Raw genomic sequence first — 13280 nt, forward strand, 5'->3', positions numbered from 1 at the left:
ACTCACATACAGGTTTCCATAAATGATGACAGAATTTCAGAGGAAACCATCCAGTTCAATGCTTTTAAATGTTTAACATGTGAAGAGGTCTCTGTCATTTTCTTCTTTGCATGTGCAAGTCTGACTCACACATTGTTTTCGTCTCACAGCCTCTGTGATTTTGTTGTTGTTGAGAATACTAGACTAAAGAGAATAGCTGAAAGTCATTTGCAATTGAATCATTCAGACCAAATGATTTGCAGATGTGAGTGGTGATGACAAACATTATGCAAAATAAACAGCGGGAGAAATAAAGGGGAATAGGAAATGTCCTAATATAAATCAAGTCTGGTCCTGGAAAATGTCATCCCTATCTGGGAAACCGTCCCTTCATGTGTAGACACGCTGGCGACTGATCAGCCAAATATATTTCATGACTAATGGTTTATATTGAGCTGAGAAGTGTGTCAGTGCGGTGGTTGATGGTTTAAAATGTCATTTTGTTCATTTGAATTATTGTTTGTCGATACTGATGAAGTTTTTGTTTTCAGTGTACCAGAAGTTTAGTTTCAGGATATGAGATAACCACTTTAACATAAATTAAACACGACGTCTTGAATTGAATTGAACAAGTAAAAAGAAATAAGTATGTTTGTGAATGTGTGGGCGTGCGCGCGCGCGTGTGTGTGTGTGCTTGGCGCGCGCGCGCGCATGTGAGACTGCAGCAGCACTTCCGCTCCGAGAGACACGCGCGTCCACGGACACAAAGAGAGGTACACGAGCCTTTAAAACCTTTCATTTGCCTCACAACGTAACGATAAGTGATTCTGTAGACTGTCGCGCACGTGTCGTGCGTTAAAACTATTCACGGGTCGAGATTAAACGACAAACAGACTGATCTCAGATCAGACACGTTTACTGTGTTTTTACCGCATCCATCTGTCGCTCGTGCTAGTTTCGTGAAAATTAGCTTATATTCACATTTGATCGTGTAGACGTGACTTTGCTGGTGTTTTAGGGTGAAGCGTGTCGTAATGTCGCGCCGCGTTCATGTGGAGTTAAGGTCATGGACACAAACACATCGATACTTCGCGTTACATCTATTAATCTCCAGCACTTCATTACATCAAGACAGCGTTACGTCGATTAATCGCTACACTAACGTTACAGCGACTAATTGATTCATTGATTGTGTTTGTTTAATTGTTACAGTTGATACAATTATGGATTGTTCCATTGATTCATCTTTACACTCGTTATTTGTTACAGTGTTCGATTGTAATGTTGCTTCATTGTTGCGTCTTGTTTGTCTGCGGCAGATCGGGAGCATGTCGGATGAGGACTCGCGTGCCAGCTCATCCTCGTCATCATCCTCATCCTCCTCCGGCCACCAGCAGGACAAAGACACGCCCGGCAGAAAGAAAGATAACAGAGTCAACATGAGCAAGACCTCCAAACTCCTGTCCACCAGCGCTAAGAGGTGAGAAGACATCACCAGGTGTCTGTGTCCTAAACCCACGCACACACACACACACACACACAGTGTTCACTTCTGAGAAAACCGCTGTGAGACGGACCTCCAGTTCATGATCAATCCTTTCACCTGAGCTTCAGCCCCTGAGTGATCCATCACCGTTTACACCTAATCGTAAAAAAAACAATGGTTTTCAACTGCTCTTTTCTCTGAAACGCACGCACAGGATTGTGGGATATCATTAGCAGCACAGGTTACATCTCTCTGCCTCCAAAAACTGACCAGATACAATAGGCGTCACAGTAGACATCTACGTAACCATTGTTTTCGCTTCATCGTGTTTCTTTAGGAAGTTTAACATGCTGAATATGAAATAAAAAAGTTTACCATCAGAAAAACTATAAAATGTTTTCACACATTTATTCTTTACGGTATCATTACTCGTACGCAGACATTGCAAGGTAAAGTACTGGCATAAGACTGGGCTGAAAACAACAGTAACTGAAAATGAGTCGTCCAAAACTTCACAAGTGTACATTTGATGGTTTTTGTCTGTTATGATTAATACTGTCCTCGCAAACCAAGTTCCAGACGTAGTCCCCCATCATCTCTTCCTCACACCTTCCCTGTGCTACACACATTTCTAGAACTTTCCCACAGTGACGATAGGAAAATACTTTTTGCAGTATGTACCGATATATCGTAATGAATGCTATAAGCTCAACACTTACTTGAGCTAAATAAACGCTCAAACATCAATGCTGTCACCACAATAATTAGCAGCACACAACTGTAAGAAGTATAAAAGGTCGAGCGAAACCGCAATTTGTTACAGCGTGATCTCCGACAAACACTGACTATAGATGAGCCCTTCTCAGTGTCATGAACAGAATTGATTGATGTCGATGTTGGTTGAAGTTCTAGAAGCTCATGGAAATCGTTTGACTCTGTGTGGTCTTTCAGGATTCAGAAAGAGTTGGCGGACATCATGTTGGACCCTCCTCCAAACTGCAGGTGAAGACAACCTCCTCCTCACACTTTTCTTCAAGTTCTTGAATAAGTGATCTGTGTTGTAGTCATTGGCGTTGGGCGTGTTCGCTGGTGTGGTGTCTCTTGAGTTGTTTGTCTAGTTCTGGGACATGTGACGTGTTCGTGGCGAGCTGTGGGGACAGCAGAGACCCTTAACTCAGGTGGTCTCTGTCCTCTTGTTAAGTTGTGATGTAAGCAGTGCTTCCCGACTCCAGTCCTCATGTCCGTCCTCTCGGGGGTTCAGATGCCTCTCTGGCCTTTCCTTCTGGACATTAGGGTTGTGTTGTTTGCTAGTTGTTTGTTGTGTGCCTTTGGCATGTGATGGCGTGTTTGGACACGGAAGCGGTGGTGGTGAGCTCATATTTAAAGTAAAGTGAAATTCTGTCATTTACTCACTCTTGGATTGTTACAAATCTGTATAAACTTATTTAGGAAAGGAAGATATTTGGAAGAATGTCAGTAAGCAAACAGATCTCGTCCCCGTTGACTCTTATAGTATTTATTATGGCAGTAAATAGGAGGCAAGATCTGTTTGGTCACTGACATTTGTGTTTCTACAACAAAGAAATGTATACAGATTTGGAGCAACCCGAGAGTGAGTAATTGATGACAGAATTTCCATTTCTGGGTGAACTGTCCCTTTAAGTATGAATCACAAGTCGTCCATTTCCATGTAGTTTTTATGAAATAGAAAGCTTTGTTAGTGCCGTCTTATCTGCCAGGCATCTGATATTTAAATGAATAAAGACTAAGACATTTAATGATTTAAATCGTCAAAATTCTAATCTAGACATGTCACGTGTCACTTGATGTGCTTGTGTGCAGACCGATCACAGTATAGTGCGAGCTGAACCTTCACACATATCAAACACGCATCAGAGGCCTATTGCACAACGCCGCTTTGGGTTTATACCCAGGTAAGGTCACGTTTAGTTGGAGCATGCTCTTGAGCTCAAGAAGGGTGGGTTGGTTTGGAGCGGGTGGGAACTGGAGCTACACAGCTAACCTGCTCCTATTCTGGGTTCTGAGAGAAGTGACGTATATGTGACTCCGTGAAGCCACTCCCCTTGTGTATCTCGTGATGCGTGATAAGATGTTAGAGGGAAAATCTTTTGCTGCTAATTGTTTATTATATACATTTTTTATTGATTATAATTCTGTATAAATGATAAACAATAATTATTACCCGAGTTGATGAATATTAAGCCGTGAATAATAAATGAAGCATTTCAATGAATATAACTAAGGAACGTCAGTATATAAAGCTTTTTAAAGTAATGAAGCACACGTGTTTTCATTTGATCTTTTTGTAAAGCTGATTGATATAGTCAGTAGTCGTCTTCTCAAACGTTCACCGCAGCAGTGTTTATTCCTGCCTGGTAAATGTGTTTTAATTCATGAGATTTCTTTCATGATCTCTTCATCTTCAACAGAAAAGTGAATTGCGTTGGAAGTCAATCAAACTGATGATGCTTTCTGTGTTCCGCACGTGTCACACTTTCCGGTGCACGCGCCTCACGAACTCTGGATCAAACCTGAGTTGACGGGGAACGTTTATACCAAGATCTAAACCAGGTTGGGTTTGTCTGGTTTTGTCAACCTGGAGTTTGTTCATCTGGCTTTGTGCAACAGGCCTTCGGGTGTTTGTGATGAGAGTGTGCCTTCAGGTGTTTGTTAGATGGACAGAGAAGCTGCCCAACACAAACACACAAAGAAAAACCATCTGATTCTTGACCTTGGAAGAGTGTTTGTGGAAATGCAATCATTTAATTTAGGTTATTCAGTGTTGATTAGGTTTGATGAACAACATTGATCTGTAATCTCATTCAGTCGTGTGGTGTTGATGTTTGAAATGATTTCAGACAGAGAACCTCTCCCCCTCACTATTAGAGGTGCACAACATATTGAATTTGTCTGAATATATAATATTAACATAATATAGTATTGCGGTCGTATGCAGTGGTTTGAATTGATCATTTTGCGTATAAGTTATTACAGTTTTCTTCAATATTGTATCGTGTATAACAGATCTTCCCTTGTTAATGTATGTTTGTTTGGAGTTTTGGCTTTAGTTATTCAGTGTAAGAGCTCGGCAGAAAGAATCATCGGTGTGTTACTGACCGCATCGCATCACTGTGTGTGTGTGTGTGTGTGTGTGTGTGTGTGTGTGTGTGTGTTGTGAAACACAAAGGTGTGTGGATGGAAATGACACGGGGTGGCGTGATCCACACACGCGTTACGCTCAGACTGTGTCACAGGAAGTGGTGAAGTGTCGCTGCTCACGTGTGTTCCTCCTCTTCTGAAAATCAACCGCGGTTTTATTTATTCAGTAAAAGTGATGACCACTTGTGGAGCTTAAGAGACGTTTTGACTGATATATCGTCATTGAGTTTCAATAGATATTGTGATGAAATCGTTCCTGTGAACTCTTGGCCATGATAATGGTGTCGTGTCAATCTGATATCTTCAGGCACAGCTGCTTGTTTTCAGTAACGAGATTAAGGTGATTAGCCAGTTTCTACATGACTCAGAATGGATCTGTTGTGTGTACTATGATGACATTGCGCTTGATGCTTTCGAGCAGAAAACCCATTCATAGACGTCCTCAAACAATGAAAAGCTGCGTTCAATTCTTTAGGCACCATTCTCAAACATTTTCCCTAAGATGGTTAATGTTTCGTTTTTTGTGAACCATCCCTTAAATGTTGTCGTGGTGATGTCATTTGATCAATAGGATATTGAGTTTGTGTTGAGGTTATTTGATGCGTATTTGTGATATTCATTCATCATCTTAACATTTTTATTCGCGCCGCTAAAAGAATCCTTGTTTTACTTCCACGCGAGTAAATGTTGTGGATCTGTGTTGACGGCAGAGATCAGATGTGTGTTTGTTTTCAGCGCCGGGCCTAAAGGAGACAACATCTACGAGTGGAGATCCACTATTCTGGGTCCTCCGGGTTCAGTGTATGAGGGAGGAGTTTTCTTCTTGGACATCGCTTTCACCCCAGACTATCCCTTCAAACCACCCAAGGTCAGTCGGTACATGATGTGCATCGTTTCACACGGCATTACCAAACCATCTCTGATGAAGCGTTCAAGCGTCCATGTTTTGTTCTCTCAGGTGACGTTTCGCACCAGAATCTATCACTGTAACATCAACAGTCAGGGTGTGATCTGTCTAGACATCCTAAAAGATAACTGGAGTCCAGCGCTCACCATCTCTAAAGTCCTGCTGTCCATCTGCTCGCTGCTCACAGACTGTAACCCCGGTAAGAGACAATGTCACACTTTCCGTCTGCTGGTCGAAGGTTGAAGCTGCAGTGTCTGTCCGTGTGCTGCAGCTCAACGCGTTTGACCTAGATCATATGAGACGCAGTTACAGGTGTGAGCACGTATACAGACTCTTCACGCTCATGTATGATACTGCATACATTCAATTACAGCTCCGTGATTTTACACGCCTGAACTTTTTCTTCTGTATGCTCGAGATGCACTGCTGTAGAAGAAAACTCATCATGTGACTAACACATTTAGTTGGATTGCTCCCCACTGCCCCCGGTGGACTGCGTTCGTATATATATTTTTCCGTTTGCGTCATCAAGCCTGCAGCTGTTTACCCTGTGGCTTGTAACGATGACAAGGATTGCTCGCTTCACTTTTATACGCTAATGTTTTTGAACCGTTAGTCTCGTTTCCAAAGCTTCAGTACATAACGCCACTTTCATCTTACGAATGTATTGCAGATGCTCTTAAGAACGCTGAAGGTGAACAGAAATGAGACATGCAGGTCGGAGAGCGTCAGTCACGCTCGTCAGAAAAGCGAGTGAAACACACAAGCCCATGCTTTTACCAAATAATACCTCATTAATTAACACTTCACTTCCACGATTTGGTACGATCGCGTTGATATCAGCGGCGAAGCGTAGGCTACTGGAGTTCACATGAACCGCACACATGACCTCCCTTTTTAAGCCGACTCGGGTACAGTTCGCGGGTGCGCATCCGGGTTCGGACGACAGCGTTCACATCATCTAAACCAACCCAACTCTGACGTTAATTGAGCCCGTGTGCGCACCAAAAGTGCTAATGGGAAACCGCCCTTTGCTTTATTGTAACCCATTAAAATGCAGCTGATATCTTACACATTAAATACTACTTTAGGGTCGTAATGATGCATCATAGAATAATATATTGACATAAATATATCTTTTTTTTGCTTGAGATGTGACCTTTTTTTATTTCATATTTTTACTGCTTGACGATCTCTCAAGCCGCCTTTACACTGTGTCGGAATTCGCCCCCTAGTGGCGGTCGTAAGGAACTTTCAGTTTGAGAGTAAACGCACACCGACACCTGAGAGAAGCTTATTCCAATAAAGCAACGCAAGAGCTTTCATTCTCCAAATATTTGCCATCTTAAAATGTATAAATGGTTGCAAACAATAAACTGCTATATATATATATATATATATATGACAAAAGAGTGCCGGTGTTTTGGAAGGAACAATATTGAGACAAGATTAAAAAGAATAATATATTAATAATAATATATATTCAATTGCGTGTTACTGACAATGTAAAACAAGTAATAATTTTCAGTTCACACGTGGTGATTTGATTGGAGTACACTAAAATACATCACTTCCTGTCAGCGAGTCTTGCACATCTCTATAGAAGACACTAGGGGGAGCTGCAGTGCCTGCACATTGCATATTTTAGTGTTTATATTGTAACTGAAGTATGGTAATACTGGTCAAATGTACCACCACAACACAATCACTTAAAAAAAACTTTAAAGCTTGTACCATAAAAATAACCTGCAGTACAATTGAATATTATTTAATCTAATCTCAGTGTACCAGCCTACCAAAATTTCATTAACATGACTTCAAAATTTCATTCATTAGTAAAATATTATTGTAACCTTGCAAGTGAGAAAAGATATGATTTTTTCAAAGCCAAATCAAACTTGTATGAGAATTCAAATGTTTAAGCCCCAAAACAGACAATTATTAGTCCGCCAAATTTCATAATGGCCCTACACCTACCACAAAAAAGTTCATGTGTTAGTATTTTGATATATTGTGATGCGATCGTGTTGATATCTTGAGTTGATAGCTGAGTATATCTTTACACTCCTAAAGAATATCCTTAAATCACTATTAATTGATGAAAATGAATAAAACACAATGGGCCTCATTCATGAAACACGAGCAGAAATGATTTTTGTGTAAATCGTTTGTAAAGTCGTTCTAACATAAATGTAGTTTTTACAAAGGAAATGTTCACCTGCTCCATACCACGTGTAAATAGTGCGTAAAACCGCACGTTACGTTCTGTATTCTTTGTCAAACTGATGACACTGCATTTTGATGCACTACTATTATTTGATATACTAATATTACTAATAATATTTCATGCGTTCTTTTGCCCTGCCTTTTATCATTTTTTACTTTTTAACTTTGGGTAAAACGCAGAGCTCGTCACTGTCTTTTCTTACACAGCCGTCCAATCACAGTGGATAAGAGGCAGGACAAACACTACATTGACCAACCATCATACACAACAATGGAGAAGTTAATATTAATGGTCCTGCATTTTCATATTCAGTAATATTCTTTAAAATAAGATATTGGTAACAACTAAGTAGGCTAACTGTTGCGGATATTCTAATCACATCAACCAACACATCTCCGGAATAACGCGCAGTGCCTCCTAAGCGTTCTCAAGCGCCACCAGCTGGTCGTTTTCAGAAGAGCACCAGTTTTTATTATTTCAGCTGGCTAAAAACACTTTGGTGGACACAGTTTAATTGATGAATTTATTGGTAAGCATATAGCCTATTAGTCTCTTATGCATTTATGCGATATAATGTAGCCAAACCAGAGAATGAAGTCGAGAGGAATCCAGCATTCCCAGATGTGTAATTTGTGTTGCTGTAATTCATAGGCGGAGATTAGGCTATTTGTGAATGAGCGTGCATGTTTACAAATGATTGGAATTCCTTAACATACACACATTTTACTATGAGATCTGACGTTTACGAAGTATTTGTGAATCCGGAGGAAAGTTTTCGGGAAGGTCTGTTATACGCGCAAATTACGGGAATTCACTCATATATTTAGGAACGTTTCATGAATGAGGCCCATTGTGTGTTGTGTCCACATGACTGTTTATGATAATCATAATGAATCTGGTTTTATGTCACTTTGGCTACGTTCACACTGCCACCAAAATCAGATTATTCTTTTGCTCATATTTGACCCAGATCTGTTTACTTGCATGACAGTGTGAACGGCACAAACCACATGGAATCCGATCTTTTTAAATCTGATCTGAGCCGCTTCCATATGTGGTCCTAATTCAGATACAGGTCTGATGTTTCGCAATGCGACCTCAGTCTGAACGGTCATATCAGAATTCATGCGACTTTTGCGTCATTGTAGATCGACTTGTCACAATTCTGCGCTGATTTAAAGCTTCATGCACTGGAAGTGCACTTTACAGCTCGGTTGCCAAACATTAAGCATCAGATAATAACCATAAACCCCAGCACTATCTACACCGCATGCGAGCCGCACGATGCGATGCAACAAATGACTATAGAATCCATGATGATAAGAAAATTTGCCACTGGATACGGCGCGATGCAATATGACAAGTGCCTTAATGGTTTCTATTGTCTTTTATGGCTTTGCATCCACCACTCGCGTGTGTGTTGACACGGTGGTAAAACATAAGCTATAGTTATGTTCTAGTCCATGCTGGGACGTGCAGACCGGCTTGCGCACACCCGAGAGAGGACTGCTCAGGGAATGCTCTCAAACGTGCCACGAGAACGGTCGCTCAGCAGTTTTACACCCGCTGACTTGACCCCTGCTTATTTCGGTATGACAGCAGGCTGTGTGTTGCGTCTTATGGTTGTTTATAACCAGTGTTGGGTGTAACTAGTTACTAAGTAATTCGTTACTGTAATTTAATTACTTTCCCCTTGAAAAAGTAAAGTAAGGGATTACTCTTATTTTTCCTGTAATTTAATTAGTTACTTTTGATGTAATTAAACTAAATACTTTGTGTAATATATGTGTGTGCAATAGTGGAATTGACATAAAAATTCAAAGTCTAACTTTAAAATGAATGCTTTAATGTATAATTCTCACATTTGTAATACTTTGGTCAGATAATAAGAGTACTTTATGTAGTTTAATATTATTTATTTGAATGAATTAGAGCCGTTTCATGTCTATCCTTGAATCACTTAACTAATCAAGGTTGATGTAGGATATAGAAAGTAATTAGTAATAAGTAACTAAATACTTTTTGGAGAGAGTAATTTGTACAGTAATCTAATTACACTATTGAATATGTAATTAGTAACTAGTAATTAATTACTTTTTCAGCGTAACTTACCCATCACAAGTTCGCACCAGAATCTGATATTGGCCACATCTTGAAAATAGTGTGAACAGCCGAACAAAAAATCAGATCGGAGCAAATAACGGAATTGGGCATTAAGGCTTGCAGTGTGAACGTAATCTTTTATGAATGAGGCAATTCCAAAATGCAGTGCCACGAGCAACGTGGATAAATGTAGCAGGTGCCTGTGTAGACAAACACGCCGCTAATGTTTCTGAAAGTGTGTTTTTAACCTGATGACTTGTGTTTCTTCCAGCTGATCCTCTGGTAGGAAGCATCGCCACACAATACACAACCAACAGACCAGAACACGACAGGATAGCCAAACAGTGGACCAAACGTTACGCCACATAATTCACTGCAGCCGCGTGGAGCCGTCAGTCGGGGGGGGCGGGGCGGGCACTTGGGCTATATATACAGGGTGGATTTTATGATGGAATTAAAACTTTTTTGGTCTTTTATTTTTAAACACTTTCTTTGTTGTTGTTGTTTTAAGTTGTTGCTTTGGCTCAAGTAGCATCATTGTTTTGACAGAAGTGCTTTCTTTGTCTTCCTGTTGTAAATGAATTTTAGTTGAAGTGTCTTCATTCTTGTCAAATGAAATCTCAGCATGAGCCTACAGTAAGATTCTTCACATGTTTTTTTCCATACCAATATTAAAGTTTTCATTGGTGTACACAGTTTCACTGCCTCTTTCCTGCCAATGCTGATAGTAGGGCTGGGTTAAATATGAGATATTATCCAGATAAATGTGCTGAATTGATACAATTACAGAATATTAGGAACGTTGAATATTCTAGAAAATAATATGAATGTGCCAAAGATTGCACCACAGATGATTTAACTCTCACTTTATCACTCAGTAAAGTGAGCGTTGCGCAACGCAACTCATCTTAACAGAGACCGGTGTGGAGAAAGATGCACAAGTGGATGATGAGTAATTTCACAAAAAGAATGCTCAATCTTGTTTCTTTTTCAAAAATATACTGAACAAAACCATCGTTCGCAAGGTTTGCAATAGGAGAATTGTGACAAAGGTTGATAACGCAACAAATCTCTCATCGCCTCGAGCATCATTTTATAAAAAGAAGTGAACGCTCGATGCGTCTACGTGAATTTGCACTTAACATGTTTGTTTAAATGGTGCTTTTTTTAAATTGGAAAAATCACTTATTCCAGAGCAAAAGCAAGAGCAAATATTGAACCATATTTAAAGTCGAACTTTAGAAAGATATTTGATATGTCGCCCAACACTAACTGATAATGACTGAAGAAATAAAGCAGTTCAGATCACAACATGATTTTGTTTAGCTGTGACTCAGCCACTGTGTCTCAATAATCATTTATCCCACAAGAACATAAAGAGAGAATTGAATATCTCTTTCAAAATGTTTGGTGTTGTGAAATGAAATGCGTTTCCAAATTTTACTAAACCTTTATAATATACAGTCAAATGTTGGTTGGGCACTTCATACCTGCAGTTAACCGCACAAAAGTAAGCACAAAAAAGCCAGACTGTTCGTTTTTAAACATGTTTATTTGCTTATTAGCCTCACCTATCATGTAGTGCATAAAACACAAACAATTTGCTTACATCTTTCATATAAATTAGAATGTTTACTAACATCATGATGTGCACATTCACCTCTTAAGAAATGAAAGGTATTGTGTTTTACTCCTCACAGCCACAAAGATAACTTTTAAACATTTATATTCTCTAGTTAGTACATAGATCATTATTATTAATCACACTATTTAAAACAACAGCGTACTTAAACACAAAGTTTAATATCATCATCATTACTGTAGATGTGTGTTCTTGTGTTGATTCTGGTTAGTCTTGGACACGACTCTGGAAGATGTTTTGTTATCATAAACACAGAGCTGGGTAATAACTGATTACTTGTAATCCGATTCCAAAAATCAAGTACTTGTAACTGAATTACGTTACATTTTAAAATACTTGTAATCAGAGTGCATTTACCATTTTATTGTTACAGATTACATTACATATTACTTTTTATTTTTGGTAAGGCTACCACTTAACAGTTAAGACAACCAACCAGCGAGTTTATCATGTTTTGTTTTCAAGCATTTATGTTCGCTATGTATTGTTCAAGAACAGTGTTATTCTTCACAATCTAGCAACAACAATACTGTGATTTGCGTGATTAGTGCTTTCCTGTAGTTCAGTGGTTAGAGCATGGCGTTAGCAACGTCAAGGTCAGGGGTTAGATCCCAGGGATTGCACATACTTCGAAACAAAATATATAGTATAATGCAATGTAAGTCGCTTTGGATAAAAGCGTCTGCCAAATGCTTAAATGTAACTGTAGATGTAGTGCAAATCATAACATTCATTGCGAAACTACAATAGTTGAACTGTCCGTGCCCTGCATTCACATTATATATCATTTATTTACAAACATTTTGTTCACAAAGGTAATACGTGTGAAAAATATTACTATATTCCTAAAATAATCACAAGCACAGGCGGGTGACGCATTTAATCTTTCACAACATGATTTTGTTGTTTTGTGACTGTCTACCTGTCAATTGTAATCCAGTCTTTCTGTTGTGAACATTTACATTTGCTAACTATTATTAATGTGGCTATAATAAATGCAGGTATTTATGAATGTAAATTATGTAGACAAAAGTTTATGGTTTAGATTATAAATGTATTGTCAGATTGCTGTCTGAATACTTTTTGTTTTGCTCATCACTGCATGATTATTACACCCATTTACATTGATTTGGTATCTACACTGTAAGGCCCTTTTTCTATTCTTTAACTATTTTATTATAACTACATGTGCTGTTGTATTGCAGTCATTCAGTATAAAGGCATTTGACTAACTTCTAGTACTTCATGTACTTTTATAATTTTAATGTTTTAAAATGTAACAAGGGTTGTGGACACATAGATACACCAGGTAAAGATAAAACAGACACTTGTAAACAAATGTAATCAAAAAGTAGTCTGATTACGTTACAAGAAATGTGTAATCCAAGGGATTACGTTACTGACTACAAATTTTGCCATGTAGTTTGTAATCGGTAACTGATTACAATTCCCAAGTAATCTACCCATCTCTGCATACACAATATAGCAAGATTTTTACAGCAGCTCTTGTCTGTTGACACGTGAAGTGTTACAGTACCCCAGCAGTAATGATAATGGTTGATTTTTACTACACTGTACTACTGTTAAGAACATGTTCACAACACATTTCATCCCAAATCTTATTTTATATGGATTACAATGAACCCTGAGTCCTCCCCTTTAACTGGGATTGATACCAGACTGTCACATGACCAAGGTGAGGGATGGCTTTTCTCCACTCTAATTGGTTGGATTACATGATCATGCTCCTCCTGAA

General features: G+C 39.0%; 1 protein-coding gene across 1 annotated transcript; it reads left to right on the forward strand.

Annotated features, from left to right (window-relative positions):
* The first annotated feature begins 647 nt into the window (after positions 1–647).
* Positions 648–10573, forward strand: ube2e1 (ubiquitin-conjugating enzyme E2E 1). The gene is made up of 6 exons (XM_057355509.1): positions 648–752; positions 1299–1459; positions 2417–2467; positions 5381–5513; positions 5604–5751; positions 10154–10573. The coding sequence occupies exons 2-6, from the start codon at positions 1308–1310 to the stop codon at positions 10249–10251; spliced, it is 582 nt and encodes a 193-aa protein (XP_057211492.1). The 5' UTR covers positions 648–752; positions 1299–1307; the 3' UTR covers positions 10252–10573.
* Positions 10574–13280: the final 2707 nt, after the last annotated feature.

This window comes from Triplophysa rosa, linkage group LG16 (assembly GCF_024868665.1).
Source record: "Triplophysa rosa linkage group LG16, Trosa_1v2, whole genome shotgun sequence".
Lineage (NCBI taxonomy): Eukaryota > Metazoa > Chordata > Actinopteri > Cypriniformes > Nemacheilidae > Triplophysa > Triplophysa rosa.

Excerpts from the sequence above, each read along its gene's own strand:
- ube2e1 (XM_057355509.1), top strand. The coding sequence starts at position 1,308 with ATGTCGGATGAGGACTCGCGTGCCAGCTCATCCTCGTCATCATCCTCA. Across the intron at positions 1,460-2,416 it reads CTGTCCACCAGCGCTAAGAG|GATTCAGAAAGAGTTGGCGG; the intron begins GTGAGAAGACAT and ends GTGGTCTTTCAG. Across the intron at positions 2,468-5,380 it reads GACCCTCCTCCAAACTGCAG|CGCCGGGCCTAAAGGAGACA; the intron begins GTGAAGACAACC and ends GTTTGTTTTCAG.